This window comes from Mizuhopecten yessoensis, unplaced genomic scaffold (genome assembly GCF_002113885.1).
Source record: "Mizuhopecten yessoensis strain PY_sf001 unplaced genomic scaffold, ASM211388v2 scaffold2329, whole genome shotgun sequence".
Classification (NCBI taxonomy): Eukaryota; Metazoa; Mollusca; class Bivalvia; order Pectinida; family Pectinidae; genus Mizuhopecten; species Mizuhopecten yessoensis.
In genome coordinates this window covers 620,093-641,951 of record NW_018404492.1, presented here as the reverse complement: position 1 = coordinate 641,951, position 21,859 = coordinate 620,093, and the positions used below count along the sequence as shown (strand labels likewise).

The window sequence follows — 21,859 nt, the reverse complement described above, 5'->3', positions numbered from 1 at the left end:
GGGGAATACAAATTAAGTACGTTGTTGTATAATAGATGTTTTTACTTGTGTTTATAATGCACGTCTTCTTGGAACAGAATTTTCGCTGAGGTTTGCTCTCGCTTGTATATATATGTAGAAGTCATTTTGCAATGAACGTCGCTTCAAATTTTCACGAGAAGATTCATAGTATTCTTCTTATTCTTGTGAACTATATAATTATTAATTATTGTAAATATTTTCATATAATTTAGTGAAACAAATGTCAGTGTCCTTCTTTGATATAACAGCTATTTGTAAAAGTCTAGCTTTCAAACACAGGCATTTGTTTCTGTCAATAAAAATAATTAATACTGACAAAAAAATCACACCCTACTCATCATTGTTTTTTATGAGTAGGGTATGATTTTTTTTTTTTTTTTATACAAACAAATGCCTGTGCTTTCAAGTGTTAGGAGTATTAGTCTTGAACTCTCCGTACCAAACACTGAAAGGATGAGTTACAAAACACATAACTTGGTATTTAAAACATACGATAATTTAACGTTAACACCATTAACATGTCATATTACTACTCCTGTATACACATAGATAGGCCACGGAATTATCTAAGACCGTGTTATCCAAGTCCGTGGATAGGCCTACCACCCAGTCATATATATGGTCATATAACAGATAAATTATTTTCTCTCATTTCCTTGTGTATAACTGTCCAGAGTAAGAAAGGGGTGTAGGAAATTTCTTTCTCTCATCCTTCACAAGTGTGTCTTCCGTTTCAGCCGAGAGCGATAAGCTTTTCTTGCAAAGCCTCGGGTCACTTGCTCAATATTTTATCCATTGTGTTTAAATTACCTTATCCATATATATATATATACCTCACATCAGGGATGGATTCTATTAATTACTTTGAGTAATGATCGATCTTCATTTAAATTGTACATTATGAAAAAAACCTTTTATTTTGTTATTAGTTTTGTAAGAATGATTGATATCAATTTGACCTATCAAGTTAAAAACAGCACAAAATTAGCACAGTCTGACAACTTTGTGCGAGACAGCAGCATTAACCATCCGCTCTTCCTATAATAAAAGTATTTCATAAAATAACAACTCTGCTCCAAAAAGGTTCAACTGTTTATATAAATAATAGTAAGATTAACGGAAGCTGTTCAGTTGGGTAAAAATCGAGGCCAAGTCGTACAGTACCATACAAAGTACTTGTTGTCGCTGCAGTGCGCTTTGTAGCGGATCATAATTATCCAAGGTAAGAAGAATTTAGGATTACCCAAAACCAATATGGCGCTGCCCTGGGAAAACCTCGTGACGAAGACACTGCAAAACTTTTTAGAGTTGACAGATCGGCCAGAGGAGTTTTTGAGGTAAATCTAAAAGCGCTTATAATGCTTGATGTGTGGAATTCTTTTAGATGTTTCTTTTTCTTCTTTTTTACTCATCGCCTAGGATAGCTTTGATTTTTATGAGCGGGGGGATGGGGCTACATCTCTGCTCAAACTGGCATGCAACTGTGAAATTTGGTAGACTTTTATAAAAAAAAGGTATCTAGTCAACAGAGTTTATGGATATTAGTAAGAACACTATTTAGATAATTAATGATATGGACTAACCATGGCCGTCACACAAGATAGCCATGGGTGATTAATTAGTCAGATATAACCTGATATTAAACTAGCTGCGATAACGTAGCTTTCTGACGACGATTTTTTTTTATATTGGCCGGGGCAGAGGAGGCAAGGTATTAATATCAGTACTAATATTAAACCAGAAACAAGCCCAGGTTACAGGACCCCAAGATGGCCATGTGGAACATGTCAAAAGACTGTTACATGGAAACATAAAGCACGATGTTGTGACAGCTGTTTGTTTGATACCACAATGATCAGGTTGGGGAAAACCACAACTTGCGTATAATTTGCAAACTCGCCTATTATACGCCAGTTGGAGTATGGATTTGTCACTAAAAATAACCCAAATCGCTTTAACAGTAACTTTTGCAAGATGTTATTAAAAATCGCATTAATTTACGGCAAGGTATTCATATTTTGCTAAAAGCTGTTTACTGAAACTGAAAGTGTTGGTTACTTAGAAACTTGATGTAACTTTACCAGAGGTATTGCATCTATTTTTGGTACTTTCCCACATGCAAATAAAGTTTATTTTTGCATTTGTATTATGTTTCATGACTGAATAAATGCGACTTGGACAAACAATTTGAAAAAGTTATGATTCAAGTGATTTTGGCTATTTTTAGTAACAAATCCATACCCCTATTGGCGTATAATAGGCGAGTTTGCGTATTATGCGCATTTAAGTTGGTGGTTTCCCCCGAACTGTTGATTGTCAAGGTATGTCACCTCAAATCTATGGCTGTATGAATGCCAGTAACATCAGCTGGGAATGCATACAATGTGGTATGCCCAACATCTCTACCACTCGACCATTGAAACATCAAATCTGTATGATACATTGAATGATACATTGAGCCCAGGTGCTCCAACAGCCACATCTTCACCAATACCTAAACAATGTAAAAACAAAAAGAAACAGTGCACTACAAATAAAAATAGAAAACCTATTTGAATTCTTAACATTAATTTTCAGTCCATTCAAAATAAAAAAAAACTGAACTCTTACAATTAATAGACACTGCAAAACCAGATATCATACTTGGTACCGAAACCTGGCTTGACAACAATTCATCCTCGTTCGAATACTTCCCAACAGATCTCTATATAACATCTATAGAACTGATAGACCACCCAGTAAAAACAACCAAAGCTATGGGGAGGGGGTATTACATGCAATCACAAAAGAATTTATTAGCACAGAAATCCTAGAACTTAAAACTGAGTGTGAAATCATTTGGGCACAAATTAACATAGCAGGTGCAAAAAACCTTCTGGTTGGAAGTTATTATAGACCACCATCAGATGACGCGAACTCCATAAAACAGTTAGATTTATCATTAAGTAGAATTCATCAAACATCAAACAGTAATATATTAGTAGGTGGTGACTTCAATCTTGGCCACATTGACTGGGCTGTCCCAGAAGTAATATCTGGGAAATCAGTTCAAGAACAACATAACTCACTTCTAGAATTACTTTATGATCATAATTTGCACCAAATAGTGAACATACCAACACGAAAAGAAAGAATCTTAGACTTAGTACTTGTCAGTAATCCATCCAATATAAATAAGGTCAGTACACTACCACCAATAGGCCTTAGCGACCACGACATTGTCTATGTAGAATCTGACATCTTGTTACGCAGGGTGAGAGAAAAACCTAGAAAAAATATTCAAATATAACACAGCCAACTGGAGTAACATCAAGTCAGATCTAGAAAAAACATACAATGAGCTACAAAACCTAGATGACAAAACAAATGTAAATGATATGTGGAACACATTTAAAACCAATCTTACTGAATCAGTGGAAAACAACATCCCACACAAGTTTCTAACATACAAAAACAGACTACCTTGGATTCATAACAAACTCAGGAAAATGATAAATAGAAAAAATAAATTATATTATAAGATGAAACAAAACATAAAGTATGCTGATAAGTACAAACATCTTAAAAAACAGGTACAAAAAAAACAAAGACTAGCATACTGGGGTTATATTTAAAAAAAATGATATTGGACTTGCCCATAAACGAACCTGACCAACAGAGTAACAATTAGTCCAAACCTAAAAAACTATTTTCCTTCATAAAATCACTGCGCACAGATAACACAGGTGTCGCTCCTCTGAAAAAAGAAGGACAGTTAATTGCAGACACAAAACAAAAGGCGGACATTCTCAACACACGGTTCCAATCAGTGTTTACAACTGAATCAAATAACAGCATCCCAGATAAAGGTCCAAGCTCACACCCCGTGATAACACCACTAGAAATATCATTACCAGCTGGTGTCAAGAAACTACTGCACAACATAAACCCACATAAGGCAAGTGGCCCAGCTAACATCAGTGGCAGAATATTTAAATCACTCCAAGATCAAACAGCTCCGATTCTTACACTAATCTTTAAAACATCACTTGAAACTGGCATAACACTAACAGATTGGAAACATGCAAATGTAGCACCAGTATTCAAAAAAGGGGAAAAATATAAGCCAGAAATCTACCACCCAATATCATTGACATGTATTTCTTGTAAACTTACGGAACATATCATCACCAAACACATCATAAACCATCTTGAAAAGAACAATATACTGTATGACCTCCAGTATGGCTTCCGTCAGTCTAGATCCTGTGAAACGCAACTCATTTCATTCATTCAAGAACTTGCAGCAAATAATAACAGCAACACACAAACAGACTTAATTAAGTTTGACTTTGCCAAAGCCTTTGACAAAGTTCCTCATAAAAAGATTGCTCTATAAATTAAACTACTACGGTATCCAAAACGAAACACTAAACTGGGTCTCTGCCTTCTTAACCAACAGAACACAAACAGTTGTCCTTTTAAAAAAGTAAAACCTTTAACATAATTGGTTTTTCCTGTGTTCTCTAAATATATTTATATAAACATTTTTTATTATTATAATAAAAAAAATGTTTATTCAGGTACATTTTGCAAGTTGGACATAAATATATATATTGTAACCGATGTTATTTTAAAGTTATTTATGCCACTTTAATCAAACTACATGTATATGTGCTAAATTTTAAAGCAATTTCTAAATGTTTTGCAGTGGCATTGTCAAAATTCAATCACAGGAAGGTCAATCTCGGGTATAAAGGAAAACGCAAATTAAACACCTACATAGACAATAGATCCATACTTCACAGACTGATTTGTATATATGTCATATATATACCACAAAACCTGAAGCGCCATACATACCACAAAACCTGAAGCGCCATACATACCACAAAACCTGAAGCGCCATACATCCAACAAAACCTGAAGCACCATACATACCACAAAACCTGAAGCGCCATACAAACAACAAAACCTGAAGCGCCATACATACCACAAAACCTGAAGCGCCATACATATCACAAAACCTGAAGCGCCATACATCCCACAAAACCTGAAGCGCCATACATACCACAAAATCTGAAGCGCCATACATACAACAAAACCTGAAGCGCCATACATACCACACAACCTGAAGCGCCATACATACAACAAAACCTGAAGCGCCATACATATCACAAAACCTGAAGCGCCATACATACCACAAAATCTGAAGCGCCATACATACCGCAAAACCTGAAGCGCCATACATCCAACAAAACCTGAAGCTCCATACATACCACAAAACCTGAAGCGCCATACATCCAACAAAACCTGAAGCCCCATACATAACACAAAACCTGAAGCGCCATACAAACAACAAAACCTGAAGCGCCATACATACAACAAAACCTGAAGCGCCATACAAACCACAAAGCCTGAAGCGCCATACACACCACAAAACCTGAAGCGCCATACATACCACAAAACCTGAAGCACCATATACATACCACAAAACCTGAAGCGCCCTGTGAAGGGTGAAAGCAGCTAATTTTTTGTCGGTCTTTAGTTCTTAATTTTTTCTATATATGTCAAACTATACATTGTATAGGGTAATGTTGATATCAATAAGTGAAAATATGTTCATCAGCTTCATTTTCCTCTGATATTGTAAACTGCACAAACCGTGTGCAATTTAGAAAGTGGCATACCAGGCAAGTTGCTGCTCTGCATGGAATTAATTTGTGATTTTTTTTTCTGCACATGTTCATATAGTCTGATATCATTTCTCAAGTCCAGGCAAGTTGCTGCTCTGCATGGAATTAATTTGCGATTTTTTTTTCTGCACATGTTCATATAGTCTGATAACATTTCTCAAGTTCTAAAGGTATAATTTCAGGATTGGCTTAAATAATATGTGGTACTAGGAAATTTAGCTTACAGCTTTTGAGATTTCGCTTGAATTTGTTGAACATGAATTGACCTTCAAGGTCAACATGAAGTGTTAGTGCATGTGTACGCATGCATATGAGGCCAAAAAAAACCAGAAACATGTCTGTTTAGGGTTCCCGACCGACCCTAGCTTTTTACCCCCGACCCAAAACTTTTTGATGAAAAAAATCAAAACCCCGCTGATTTTCGAATTTTAGAAGGTTCCTTGCCTTTCAAAATGGCTTCCAGCTCCGTGTTGGTGCTAAATGTCATCATATGGAGCACAATTTGCCTCCAAATGAACCTTGGTTATGTAATTCTTTGTTTTTCATACAATAGTAGGGTCATAATCACATGACCACAAGGTACATAAAAATATACAAAAAAAACAACAAAAATCCGACCTACCTACCCTTGTTTTTTTGCCCATGCAACCCTAAACAGACTATAATTTGTTTTGGCCTGACATTAATAACAAGAAGTTGTATCATAACAAATAACCATTTCAATTGGAAGATCTTTTAGACCAGTACCACTCAATCTTACTATAATCTTATATTTTCAGTGTCCAAGAAAAACTTTACAGACAGTTCAAAGATGCTACAAAAGGTGTCTACGACCTTTCGAAATCGTCAGAGTCTGGTAGCAGAGCTGCATCAGATAGCTCCCTGCCAGAACTCATCATACAGAACTTTGATGAGGAACAGATCTGGCAGGAATTGGAACTACAGAACAGTTTTACTGTTGATGGACTTATGTCCCAGATTCCCTCACTCACAACCCAGAGGTAAGGGCATTGAATGGTAACAAACTTACTTTGGACACCTGGTACGTTCAGGGTTAAAAATGATTATGTGATAGTTGAGTGTTAAAATATGCAAATTGAAATATTTCTCATTTTCTTTCTGCAAGGTATTGATTTCTGTCTTGACCTGTCTGTATTCAGTTGTGGACCATCAGCAACTAAACAAACAATTATTATATTACAATAGTGGTCAAATATATTATACTAATGTAATAGTGTGAAATTAAGCAAGTAATGATCATTTTTTAAAGATCTTCGAAAATACTGGGTATTATATCTTCTTCACCTTATTATTTTTAAACCTTCGAGCAGATCTCTTTAGTTTAAAAACATTGTTCTGTTAATGTACTTTGTTCATTTCAGAGAACCACTATCCTTCTGCAGGAGAAAGGCAGAAAAACTAAGAGAGAAAGCTGAAATTGACAACAAGTCAATACCAGTTGATGAAACAAAAGCTAAAAAGCAGACCAAAATGTCACAAAAAGGCAAAAAAAAATCACAGGATGACATTTTAGAAGGTTTTGATGAAGATGAAAATGAGAATGCATTAGGTAATATTGATGAAGATGATAGTGATGAGGAAACAGGTAGTGAGGATTCCGATACTGAATTAAATAGAATCAAATCCAGACTAAAAGCTAGTATGGATGATGATGAAGATGAGAATGATGATGACTTAGACTTCGACTTTGGTAACCTGGAAAATGATGTTGATGATCAGAGTGGTGGAGAAGATGATGAGGAAGACGAAAGTCAAAATGCACCAATTAGCGATGAAGACATTTCTGATAAAAAGGACCAAATGTCACAAAAACAAAAACCCAAACCTAGTCGGTCAAAGGGCAGTGTAGTTGATGACAAATTCTTCAAATTAGCAGATATGGCAACATTTTTAGATCAAGAGGATGCTCGGGAAGAAAGGGAACGGAAGAAGGCAGATTCACAACACGGTGAGGAGGAGGAATCTGAATCTGAGGATGATGAAGATATTAACATGTTTGAGGCATTTCCCTCGGATAACGAAGAATCGGAGGTATGGAATTGTTACAGGTGAAGGGGAGGTATAGATCTGTTATAAGATAGGGGAGGGGGGAATGAATTTATCAGAGGAAAAGAGAAAGCATGGATCAATTAAAATATTTGTGAAGGAAGGGAGGTAATGGCGGTATGACCATTGATCTAGTTCAGGAAAATGCAGGAGGCTATTGAAGGGGATATTTAATGTGTCAATATTTTTCATCGATTATGTTTCCACTTAAGTTTCAGCTAACATGTTCTACAGAATTAACAATATTCAAGTATTGCATACAATATCTAAGGATACATTTTTTTTCTAAGTGGCATTATAAAAAGCCTGAAAAAGTCTTAAACCAATGCTAGTATCAGGGGAAACTAAAAACTTGCACCTTGTTGATGTCATTCAGTCTGTTCTTTTCTGGGGTCCTATAGCCGCCACACATTGTCTTGGGCATATGTCCTGTACTATTTATGTATTTATACATGTACTTATAAAATGCTTTTAATTGATGTTTTAGAGATGCTTTATGAATTTGTCAAGAAATTTACTGTCTGACAGAGAAGGTCACGTTATAATGAGAAAGTGAATTTGTGATTCAGGTGTTAGCCAGTTAGGCAATTAGGGGTAAAGGAAGCGTATAGCTCTGGTGGGCCAGGAGGATGATAGGGGTAAAGGAAGCGTATAGCTCTGGTAGGCCAGGAGGATCATAGGGGTAAAGGAAGCGTATAGCTCTGGTAGGCCAGGAGGATCATAGGGGTAAAGGAAGCGTATAGCTCTGGTAGGCCAGGAGGATCATAGGGGTAAAGGAAGCGTATAGCTCTGGTGGGCCAGGAGGATGAGTTACCTGATCCAATCATGTACTGTTGTAATAATACGTTACAGCAAAGAACAACACAAAATTCCTATATCAAACCTCTGGATCAACAGTAGATGTTACATTACATTTGATATGTAATATATGTATACCTGTACTGGTACATATCGATGGCAACACATTTTTCAAGGAAGTCAATTTTTTGTCTTAATATGCTCTGCCCTAGCCTAAAACTCAGAATCTTCATAAAATATTGCCTTGCTGGTAAATATCACTGTTTCTTACTTCTACAACCTTGAGTCCTCCTTAGGCCAAAAATTTTTTTGTCTGTTTAGGGTTGCATGGGCTTTTACAAGGGTAGGTAGGCCAATTTGTTTTTTGTCGTTTGTTTTTTGTATATTTGTGTGTACCGTGTCATGTGACTATGACCCTACTATTGTATGTAAAACAAAGAATTACATAAACAAGGTTCATTTGGAGGCAAATTGTGCTCCATATGCTGACATTTAGCGCCAACACGGAACTGGAAGCCATTTCGAAAGGCAAGGAACCTTCTAAAATTCGAAAATCAGCGGTTTTTTAATTTAATTTTTGTAATTTCTTTTTTCATCAAAAAGTTTTGGGTCGTGGGTAAAAAGCTAGGGCGGTCGGGAACCCTAAACAGACATTTTTATATATATTTTTGCCTAATAAAGGTAGCATTGGTGTTGTAATGGTTGCCTTTTACTGTTGGTGCTATCTTGTTGGCTAATTGTCTATTGATCCAGCTAAGGGATACACTTCCTATATATGTTAGCTATATATAGGCATTGTAACCTATATGTTTCTTTATTATAATACTAATTGATCCTTGCTGTTATCACAGACTGGTGGTAGAACGGCTAGATACCAGGACTTCTTTGATCCGCCAGAGGAAGCAGGGGATGATAACTCTAATAGAAAGAAAAGGGTCCAGTTTACAGAGACAGAGGAGGATGTTAATGATGATGAAGAAGACGATGATTTAAGTGATAATGAGGAAGATGACATGGAAGAGTAAGTGATTGATAAGCCTGATGTTAACACTTAAATACACATAATCACAAAAATCCCGTGTATATTTCCATTATCTAGTCGTTGCCGTATCACTCCACTAAAGAATGGCTGCCCAATACACAATCATTTTGATTGTTTGTTATTTCAGATTCTACCACTTCTGCTTATTGGTAAATCATGTTTTATAGACCAATGCAAGAATGTGTGCATGTCATTGTGTTATTTAAAAACACTCTGAGGGTTCATCTTTTGATATTACATATATATACCCTGTACACTTTGGATTTTCTCATGACAGAATCAAAGTCCCTGTATGTACCCCTATGTGGATGATATAAGTTGACAAGTCTAGAAGCTGTTGCATGATCCTGCTACCTCTGATCTCAGATTATCATTCAAATTAAAAGTGAATTGAAACGTGGCAGCATAATGTTAAAATTGACGGGTTTTAATCTCAAAGTAGCTCTTTGATGATTTTCAATTGACATCTGTTTATCAGCATTGTGATTGGTCACATCTTGGTGTCTGGAACCACTAAAGTAGCTAACCAAGACTGCTTTATTCTGATACGAGAAAATCCAAGGGTGCTGCTGCAGAGAAAATATGTATAGCTTCCATTGGATTCCGCAAATAGGGACAATGTTTCTCCTGATACGCCATAAATTGACACCCCCCCCCCCCCCCCCCCCAAAAAAAAGAGACAACTATAACCCTAATGTTACAGCACATAATAATGCTTACTTAACATTCAGTATACCTATGGGAGAATATTTAACTAAAAAATACATTGAATCATTACCAGGTTTACTTAAGGTAACCTTTTCATTATTTTGTGTAATTGCCAGTTCACAATCATTTGCAGTATTTCCAGGAATAGTACATTATGACAGTTATAAAAATAATGGTGACTTCAATAAAACCACTTGTTTTTTATCATCAAGTGCATTGATGTAATGAAATGTACATTGTTAAACATTTAATGATTGCTAGTGATGATGATGATGAGGAGGAGGAGGAGGAGGAGATAACAGAAGGATCTAGGGGTCGTGACCTTCTAGGGGGTAGTGACAGTGAGGAAGGGGAGGCTGTTGAAGACATCCTTGGAGGAAAGCAGAAAGACAACAAATCATCTTTTGAGAAACGACAAGAAAAGGTATTGTTAAAATTTATGGAAAAAAAGGAAATGAAAGCTAAGCATGAATTTTCCTTTTCTGATTTCCATTACATATTGTCCAAAGTAATGATTGTTACCTTCCTGACTGATTTTTGTGAAGTTGATTTTTCTAGTCCTTATAAATGTTACAATTTTGTACTTACTTGCTCTTCTTCACTGTTTTAAGTATAAATTGAGGTACAGACTTTGAATTGCTTATCCTTCCCCAGCTCAAGCAAAAGATCTGCCAGATGGAGGATGCTAGTTTAGACCAGAAGGCCTGGCAGCTGAAGGGAGAGGTCATGTCGACCAACCGACCAGAAAACAGTCTGCTGGAAGAACATCTTGCATTTGAACACACAACCAAACTTGGTAAGGGAGACAACTATTTACTATTCTACATTCTATTCCTATGTTTTTAAATCAGTTTAAAATGCCATTGAGATTTTAGATCAGTTGTACAACAGGGTTTGTACAGGCCTTGAAGATACCCTTAAAACCATGGATTGGTCTTGAAAAGTCAAAAATTGATGAAAAGGTCATAAAAGCCCTAGAAAAAATAATCAAAATGTCTTGAAAGTAAGCATTGAATTAGACTAATTTATATTATTGTCATTAAACTATGACTGGATATCCATTTGAGTGGTTTGTTGTTTTCTCATAAAAAAATCAGAAAATACAAGAAATGAAATGTTATGAGTTAATTTCTCCTTTTCGGAATAACCAACCAGTTTTAGATTTTAGGGTTGTGAGATGTCTATATGGTAAGCTTAGAGACGCCCTGGCTAAACATCCAGATCTCTGATTTGTTTTTGGATTTGCAAATGGCAGGAGATTTAAGGCCTTAATTTCCTTAAAATCCATAAAAGGCCCTAAAAAGGCCATAAAAAGCTTTGAATTTCATAGTAAACCCTGTACAATTTGAAATGAGTTATAGGCAGGGGGTGAAACAGTATAATATTGTTGACTGGGCTTGTACATTTAATATGTGAAGGGGAAACTAAATGAAAAAAAGTTCATTTCATACAGTTTCTGTGTCATTATATGGATTATTTACATTCCTTTTTTCGTGATTGCTTATTTTTACTATGTTGTAAATTGATTTTAATTGCTGATTAAATCAATCTAGAGAATTCAGTTACTGTTAACATGTAGAAATGGAATAAATGACTGTAAAAAAGGGTTTCGCCAAACAAAAAAAATCATGCAATATTTGTTTCCTCTTACATGTCTGAAAATCTTGGGTTAGTTACAAACATTTTTCATTAAAGTTTGGTTTTACTTTGGAAATAACAGCAGTACATATTTTATTGAATTGATCATTAGATACCATTAACGTCGCTTCTCAGTTCTCCTAGACTGACTATGTATGTAGAGAAAATTCTGGTAAACATAGCTTTCACTTGTAGTGTAGCCTAAATAATGGAAGGCATTTTATGTTTTTGCTTAACATTCAATATCCGTACCAATATTTTTGTGCCTTTGGGATAATTTTAATGTTGAAATCAAGAACCATTATATGTTTATTGTGTATTTTTATTTTTAGCACCAGTGGTTACCCAAGAAACCACTAAGAAATTGGAGGACATCATTATACAGAGGGTAAAAGACAAGGTAAGGTTAAAGAGGTCAGAGGTCATGACATTATTGATGACCTTATGATGGCAGGGTTCAATGATATTCAATATTTTCCAATCCTCTTATAAAATGCCCTTTATTGTTTTTGGTGCACAGTGTCAGTTCAATATCTTGAGTAATAATGATCCTCACTCGACGACCGTTGCAGAAGGTCATGGATATATACAGGCCATTTTTATGGCCAAATATTGGCTAATTCCCATCCCCAATTTTGGCATCATTTTCCCCTGTTTCAGCTTTACTTTTCCCTGTTTCAGTTTAAATTCCCCTACTTGCAACTAATTATTGCATTTTTCCTGTGCTCATGTTAATTGTCACTGATGATATTTTACGACACTGTTTACAGCTATCCCTGTGTACGGTAAACAATATCATAATAGTCACACAAATGCTTTGTCCTAATGCATATCAGGTGGTTAATTTGAAGCATCTGACTGTAATGAACTGCGAGAAGCAAAAATTAACGATGATCTAAACCACCCTCTTGTATTCTCCCCATGGCTCTGGCCTGCTGCCATCCCTGGACACTGGTCATGCACCTAAAGTGCAGATTTCCCCCAAAAGGGTAATTACTTTCTATTCCTGCATTAATTAATCCCTGAAGGTACACATATTGATTCCATACATGCTGATTGAAATGAACACTACACAGGCAGTCTTTTGGTGTTTTTACCTTTAATACAGATTTCCAAAAAATCTTTGTTGTCATGGAAATGGTGTCCAAAACATGTGTTGCATGTTTAAATTTCAAGAGCATTTCTCAAAACAGATTTGTTCTTTAAACATATAACTTAATTCTGTCAGATTGCATATTTTAAGTTTTCCAAATTACTTATTTTGACAGATTATCTTGAATTTGGTCTCAACTGATGTTAAATCAGTATAAACATTTCAGACCTTACAAGAAGTTTTTTAGCTCACCTGCCTGACTTCTTCTTAATAAGCAAAAGGCCAATGGTGATGATATTTGGCCATTTACATGCTGGGATGAAAGACTACCAAGTGAATGACCTTCGCCCATATTCAAGGTCACAGTGGTCAATATATGTTTAAATCTTTAAATGATTTGTTCTGTATAACCAAAAGGTCCAGGGTAATGATATTTTGCCAGAAGCATGCTGGGTTGGAAGACTATAAACTCCGTTCAACCTAATGTCCTTGTTCGACATTCAAGGTCACAGGCGTCATATGTTTAAATCTTTTAATAGGTTCTTATGAATCAAACACTGATATTCTGCCTGTAGCTGTATTTTAGTCCACTTTTAAGATTACAAGTGTGAGATTAATACCAGGTGAGCAATGCAGGCCCATTGGGCCTCTTGTTTAACCACCACAACAGCTAAAAGATCAAATCAAAAATATACGCCAAATGTTAAGAGTCAGATTTTCTGTGCTTCCCACAAAGAGTTGTACCTGGGCAAAAGTCACAAGAAAGGAATCAATTAATTATAGTTTAAATTTATCAACAAATTATGAGATATACCTGACAATATTACAATGTACTGTTTACAGGCATATGATGATGTGGAACGCAAAATCAAGCCAAAGGAGGACCCCTATGAGTACAAAAAGCGGATAGTTCTAAACCAGGAGAAAGGCAAGCAGAGTCTTGGAGAAATTTATGAGCAGGAGTATCTAAAACAACAGGTAAAGAGCCTAAAGTATCTTTAAACAACCATGCAAACAGTAGGTCTTGGTTTGCAGAGTATTTCAAATGCTCTGACATAGCAATTTGTGTTTTTTTGCATTTTGTTTCATTTAAAGAAGAATATACTGGTAATTATTTGTTTGTAAATATTTGTGATTAACCCATGTAATATGACCTATCAGCCCTGTGATTGGTTTTAAGTTTCAATTGTTTCAATTATGACATCACGCTTAGGACAAGTACATGATGTCACAGACTTGTGCACTGGAGTCAAAATGGCAGCTTTTTACAATTTTAAAATTGTCGTTTTACACATATAAATGTCACAAATCTTGATTATGTGATAAAAAGTATCTTACCTGTACACTCGTTTTCATTTCATATGAAATTCATGAAACTAGTCACAAATGTTTCATTTTAGCTCGCCAAATTAAAGGCTCGCTAAATTGAAAAAAATCTTAGACTCTTTTCATAAATCACATATGAAATGGAAACTCATTTACGATCCTTTATATATAATTTTCTTTTACGTAGAAAGAGGAAGAAGAGGAGAAGACAGATCCTGACCATGAGGAAATAAAGAAGATGATGCAGACATTATTTGTTAAGCTAGATGCCCTCTCAAATTTCCACTACACACCAAAGCCGGTAGGATCTTCGTTAAATCCTTTCACATAATAATACATGTACTGATAAATCATCCACTTTGTAGGGTTACTAGTTGATATATCATGGTAGGAAGAAGTTGGGTTTATGGCAAAATTAAGAATTGGTAGTCTCTTTGTCATAGTGGTAAACCATTTACTCAACGCTATATGCAATGTGCTCTCCAATCATTTATATCCAATGTAGCTTTTATCTGCAAATATTGAATTTAACGCCTTGTGTAGCAATAACAACACTGAGTAGTGTATATAATACATAGTTGATACACTAAGTCATCATTATGCGTTGATGAACAAATGAAATGAAGTGTTGACTATAACATCTCTATGTGCCTGAAGAAAGATGCAACCCCGGATTATTATCTGTGTGCCTAGCACTACAATACTTCTGGGGAGGTCTGAGCATTGTGTTGTGGACTTGCCTTTTCAAATTTAAATACATATTTAAAAACTCTGTGTTTCAGGCGGCTCCCGAAATGAAGATTGTATCAAATCTGCCATCCATACAAATAGAGGAAGTAGCACCTGTCAGTGTTAGCGACTCCAAGATGCTGGCTCCTGAAGAAGTTCAGGTACTTACATGTGTCAGGATGTATTTGATACATGTGTCAGGGTGTATTTGATACATGTGTCAGGATGTATTTGATACATATGTCAGGATGTATTTGATACATATGTCAGGAAGTATATTTGATACATGTCACCCTGGTAAAATACTAGCCGCTTCCTACCAACTTGGCTAGGAAAAAATTCTCTTTAGCTCATTTGGTAGAGCGTCAGACTAGTAAACCAGAGGTCCCGGGTTCGACTCCTGGCGGAGGCATTGAAAAAACAATGACCTCTGTTACATACATATATCAAGACATATTTGGCTAGCATTATTCTTGTATTCTCCATCACAAGTGTGTGTTTCTGAATATTTGGTGAAGATTTAAAAATAAACTTTATAAACTTGATTACACTGTTGATACATATTTTGGAACAGGTAGAGGTATCAGCTCATTTGGCTCAAAAGGCCAAGTGGGCCTATGACGCTGTGTCTGTTGTTTGGTACACATGCAGCTTGTGTCTGGTGTCAACTGTTCCTTTACAGTGTTATTGGTAGGGGTGTGTTGCAATCACCAATATATTGCAATATCTATTGATTATATATAAACTTCAATATGATTTTGAAATGGCAATATTAAAACCAGTTTTTAAAACTAATGGCTTTGGCAAAATAATGTCGAGATTGGATTGATGTTATCAAAGTTGAGCTTGCTTGGTGTGATGAATTACAGTTTTCATTTATTCTATAGAAAACAATTTCAAACTTTGTAAATTTCTAGGAATTCAATATATCATGATAAATTGCAATATTGCGACAGTCCTAAACAGGTGCTGTCTAAATGGACACCCTGTCATCTGCTTGGCCGAGACATTTCAACCTATTCTCAATTCCAACAGATCAATTTTAATGAAATCTTGTTTAAATGTTTCTACATGTAAATACATCCCTGACCAATTTTATTTTTTTTAAATTATTTGTGTTAACAGAAAAATGTGAGATTGTCACAATGGCATTAAATTTCCCTCTTGGTCTGGTTAAAGTAATCAATGAAACAGTTGAGTGATACAATCTCAATGAGCTATTTGATATCATTTTAATGTGATGATATTGATCCTCTTTTACCCTCACTTGAATTGATAAGGTTACAGATTTATATACAGAATGTTTATTGAACAACTATGCCATACTACCTTTGCAGGACAAAACTAAGGGAGAACTAATGGCCAAGACAGAAAAATCTGTTACTGATCGCAAGAGAGACCGCAGGAAGAAGAAAACAGATAAAAAGAAAAAGAATGCAGAAATAGAAAAGAGGCAAGCTTTGTTAGAGAAGACCCACCCTGGAATTGGGAAAAAGGCAGGAAAGAAGAAAGCCCTTAAAGGCTTGGAGAAACAGAGCAAGTCTGGTGGAGGGCTGACTATCCTCAAGGTATTCAATCGCCTGATAACTCAGGGAGGCTATCAAACAATTTGTTTTGAAAATCACAATTATAGTACGATAAAATTCATTACCATCTATATATACTACTTTATACCACCTACCGGTAGCATGATAACTTCCTTTTCATTGATTGTCAGTATGAGAAAAAATTAAGAAAGACTTGAGAACAACTTGATAACAACTTGAGAACGGATTTTCCAATTCCCCAGCACTTGGGTACGTATTTTCTCAAAAAAGAACGTCTGCTCGCACCAGATGACGTCCGAGACCTGAAATAGTGTCCACACAAAAGTGATCCGCGTAAGAAAATAGCCTGTCAAACATATCAATACAAAGTTACAGAAAAATATTGCGAGGAATAACAACACCATTTCAGGTGTAAATGTGCATATAGAAAAGCCAATGACGATAGGATTGTTTTAAAAATATTTTTTCTATGTAGCTTTAAGGTTCATTGTATTCCTCCGCGCAAATGTTCTATTTGTTAACGTTTGTCACAGGCGATCGTTGGCCATTGAGCTTAGAAGTCTTTTACAAAACATGGTGTTTAGTTGAGGTTTTTAAATGGAGTAATGTATAAGGTAGTAGTATATAGATGATAAATAGTTTATCATACTGTATTTTCAGTGTTTGTTCTTCGAACAATTTTCTCATCCCTCGCACGTAGAGTCCACCTGCGGAGAAAATTGTTCTCACGACAAACCCTGAAAAAACAGTGTGATAATCTATAATTATTAGCTTGGCTATTTGAAGAACAAAGTGGAGGGTGGGAGCCATCGTAGGTATACCTCATTGGCATTGGTAACAGTTTTTGCATTGCCTAAGGTTGAGATGAAAGTGTTGAAAGTCACTAATGTTACTTTAAATAGTTGTACAAAGATGCTGATATTCAGGGTGACCCTGCAGGTAGGGCGTAAGAATTGTACCTGCTGCCCCCAATTGCATGATCGTAAGAGGCGACTAAATTTGGGACCTTATCTCTTCTCTCCTTTCTAAATAACTTTCTTCTTCCTAATGTCTCCCTTGACAATGCCTCACTTTTGGCCATTTGTTGAGCGTTCGCCCCTGTGAGGAAGGCTTTGGGTTCTGTCCCCTGGCCGAGACATACCAAAGTCTTTAAAAATGGCAGTTTCTACTCCTGCTTAACGCTCAGCAAATTAGGAGTGGGACGACTGGTTCGCCCGTTGTCAGTATAATGTGACCGGGTGGGGCGTCCTGCTGGGTGTCTTCGGCAGTATGTTTCAGTGAGGTAGCACTATAAAGTCGGCATCAGTTCCGCGCTATTACAAGAAGACAAACACGAACATATCGCAGCCTCCCAAAATACACACACATACACTACACGCATGCATCTTGCACACAGGGGAGGCCGTCCTTAAATGACCTTAGCTGTTAATAGGACGTTAAACAAAATCAAACAAACAAACAAACAAAATTCAGGGTGGAGGTTCCTTACGGGTTTGAAACTGATTAAGTGCAGTGAAAACAGAAAAGTATTTTGAATTTAAAATTGTTCTATCTGTTTTACATTTAACCTGACATTAACTAACTTAACTCATTCACCCCTGAAGTATGTCATGAAAAGCCCAGCTATGCTGTACCCCAAAACAGCTCCTATTAAATTTTAATATCTTTTAGGAAGTTTGGAAATAGAGGGGATCCACAATTTTTCACCTTCGTTCTTTAATTTGGAAATCATCATAATTCCTTACATCACACTTTGTGCTTGAATTCAGTTATTTTTAGCTCACCTGGCCCAAAGGTGGCTTCCTGGGAAAGAGCCAAACAAAGTTTGAGAATGAAAATGACATTGACTTACTTTCAAGGTCACAGCGGTCAAATATGTCAAACTCTTTAAACGACTTCTGAAGAATTAAAAGGTACAGAACCTTCATATTTGGCTGTTGGCTTCCTGAGATAGGGCCGACAAAGTTTTAGAATGAAAATGACTTTGACTTACTTTCAAGGTCACAGGTGTCAAATATGTCAAAAACATCAAACGACTTCTTCTGAATAATTGAAAGGCATAACAAATTATAATATTTGGCTGGTGGCTTCCTGGGATAGAGCTCACCAAAGATTGCAAATGAAAATGACCTCAACTTACTTTAAAGGTCACGGAGGTCAACAACATTTCAAACAATTTGTTCTGAAGAACCAAAAGGAATGGATTCATAATATTTGGCTGGTAGCCTTTTGGGATAGAGCTAACAAAGTTTGAGAAGGAAAATTACATTGACCTAATTACAAGGTCACAGAAAAAATATGTCTAACAACTTCTAAAGAAAAACTAAAAAGCATAAAATCTTATAATATTATTTGGCTGGTAGTTTCAACAGATGGATCCGACAAAGTTTGCGAGGGAAATATTTGTAGTTCAATATAATATTTAATGAAAATATTTTGCTATGACTGCTTAAATATTCAGGTGAGCGATACAGGCCCGCTGGGCCTCTTATTGTTAATCCCTTCCAGTGGCTTTAACATTGCTACTTTACACTATTATTTACTCAGATAAGGGTTATTGTATAAAACTTTTCAGATATTTTTATACTTTCACACCTGCAAAATCCTCCACAATGAACTGAGGGTTATAGATGGTCAAAATGCAGTTCAAGCCTACTTATGGCAGGTCATTTCTGTATGTAAACTTTTCAAAGTAGTATGGCAATTAAACCAGTCCTAACATTTGTTTTAAAATGTTACTTAAAACATGTTCAATGTTGAATAAGCAGTGCAAGAGGAGTACATTCCAAAATACTGAAAAGCATACTCAAATTTTAGCGATTTTGGATGATCATATATTAACATAAGTGCATGGATGAATTAGCGCACCCCAAAAATATAAAATAGTACTAAATATACAAGAATACCTAATTCAGCACAATAATAAGACTGTGGCTAAAATATGTACGTTTACAGTATTAGCAGGTTGACCTGCACAAATACAGATTACATGGCAGGCATGAGTTTTCAATTTTGTCCTACAGATTATCTCTTGACAGATTATCTCCATCAAAAGTTTCTAAAGTTGGCAAGTATGCATTCTATGGACTAATGCCTAACTACAGTATTTGTACTGTATCTATTGGAACAACACAATTCTGTAAGCTATCTTTAAAATGTTTGAAATTATTTACAGGAAAACCAGCAGAAGAAGGGTGCAAACCTGACCTCTTCAAAGACATTTTTCACCCAACTCCAGGAGGAGGTGACCACTCAAATCCGTAGTAAGACCTCTCAGAAACGGAAACCTGGCAAAGATGACGGCCGATCAGCCAAGAAATTCAAACTGTAGGGAATAGCTAAAGGAACAGAGAAACAATGTAATAAAGGAATCAAGAAAATTATAAATGGAGAGGATTGTCACAGTGAAAAGGAAAACATTGAAATTAATTACTAAAAATAATCCAAGTGTAGGGGATAGCAAAAATGACATGGAATGGGGCTGATTGGAATAAAAAAAAATCTTTTGTTTTCCTATTGCTGTGTTTGTTTATTGTTAAACAACCTATCAACAGAATAAGGTCATTTAGAGCATTTTCACGTAAATATGTTAATATGGTCAGTGGCCTTAAGGGAGTCCAGTTCAGAAAAAAAACTGTAGGTTAGAGAGAAAAGATTTAGACTAATTTAGTAGTCACTTAAACACCACACAAAGGTATTTTATATTTTCTTTTCCTGTGTAATTTTTGTGGTAGATACATACCACAGGTAGATAAATAAAAGTATCAAGAAATTCATCTGCAAACAAGATTAAAAAAAACGATCCCCTGCTTTCTGACAAAGACAGGGGGGTGCTAATTTGGGTGCATCAGTCTGCCAGTATGTCTGTCTGTCAGGGGTGATGTCCTTGCAACAATTCCTCTAATGATGGTTCAATTTCGTCCAATTTCGGTCTGCATGTTTATGCTTGATTAGTGATACTACCCACTTTTGATCTGTTAATTGGTTTCCATGCAAAAAACAATATTAATCTGACTTGTTTTCCAAATTTGATGTACACATTCATATTTGCAAGTGTCGGCTGTCGGGGCTAAAGTTAAATTTCTAACTCAACGTGTATGTATTTAGTATTAAGTTAATTTAGTGTCATGTTATGTCTCTAAATGGCATTGGCAGCCTCCAGCCTTTATGTATTATCTTCATACATCCAACTTCAGTAGAATACCAGAGAGTTTCCTGCCATGTCTGCTTAGGATCCTCCATCAAAATGAACAGTTTGTCTACATTACATTATTGGCATGGCTCATAATATATACACAATACAAATGATTCAATTTGTAGTTAGCCAGTACACCTCTGAAATTTGAAATTTATAAATTAACATGTTTTACACACCTCCCCTTTTATTTCAACAGTAGTTTTAGACCAGTTTGGGTTTTTAATTTTTTGGTCCCTAGCATCACCAATGAGTCCAAGATGGAAGGAACAGCTGTATGATGTAGTGTAATTTATGTTTTGCATACTGTACCTATTACCATACTGTAACTATTACCATACTGTACCTATTACCATACTGTACATATCACCATACTGTACCTATTACCATACTGTTACAGTGTACCTATTACCATACTGTTACAGTGTACCTAGTACCTATCACCATACTGTACCTATTACCATACTGTTACAGTGTACGTATTACCATACTGTTACAGTGTACCTATTACCATACTGTTACAGTGAACCTATTACCATACTGTTACAGTGTACCTATTACCATACTGTTACAGTGAACCTATTACCATACTGTTACAGTGTACGTATTACCATACTGTTACAGTGTACCTAGTACCTATTACCATTCTCTATTCCCATACTGTACCTACCATACTGTACCTATTACCATACTGTACCTAGTACCTATTACCATACCGTACCTATTACCATACTGTATCTACGGTATTACCATACTGTACCTATTACCATACTGTACCTAATACCTATTACCATACTCTATTACCATACTGTACCTATTACCATACTGTTCCTATTACCAAACTTAAAAGGCCCAATCACCTGTGTGTTACATTCAACTGTAAACCACAATAATGAACAACATATATAACATATTCTGAAAGCAGGGGAGATAAATCCAATGAAATTGTGTCTTCATCTGAGTTTTTAATGTACAAAATCTCGGGGAAGATAACCTCAAAATTATTTGTGACATCAAATT

The 21,859-nt window shown here is 35.8% G+C and overlaps 1 protein-coding gene across 1 annotated transcript; it reads left to right on the top strand.

Moving 5' to 3' along the window:
* The first annotated feature begins 1,252 nt into the window (after positions 1-1,252).
* Positions 1,253-20,160, top strand: LOC110445575 (U3 small nucleolar ribonucleoprotein protein MPP10-like). The gene is made up of 12 exons (XM_021490242.1): positions 1,253-1,358; positions 6,476-6,697; positions 7,079-7,748; positions 9,413-9,582; positions 10,573-10,735; positions 10,966-11,107; positions 12,282-12,349; positions 13,886-14,020; positions 14,556-14,669; positions 15,151-15,258; positions 16,435-16,665; positions 19,820-20,160. Exons 1-12 carry the CDS (start codon positions 1,276-1,278, stop codon positions 19,973-19,975), a joined length of 2,262 nt encoding a protein of 753 aa, XP_021345917.1. The 5' UTR covers positions 1,253-1,275; the 3' UTR covers positions 19,976-20,160.
* Positions 20,161-21,859: the final 1,699 nt, after the last annotated feature.

Coding starts and splice junctions, on each gene's coding strand:
- LOC110445575 (XM_021490242.1), top strand. CDS start 1,276: ATGGCGCTGCCCTGGGAAAACCTCGTGACGAAGACACTGCAAAACTTT. Junction 6,698..7,078: donor CCCTCACTCACAACCCAGAG/GTAAGGGCATTG, acceptor TGTTCATTTCAG/AGAACCACTATCCTTCTGCA. Junction 14,021..14,555: donor AGGAGTATCTAAAACAACAG/GTAAAGAGCCTA, acceptor TCTTTTACGTAG/AAAGAGGAAGAAGAGGAGAA.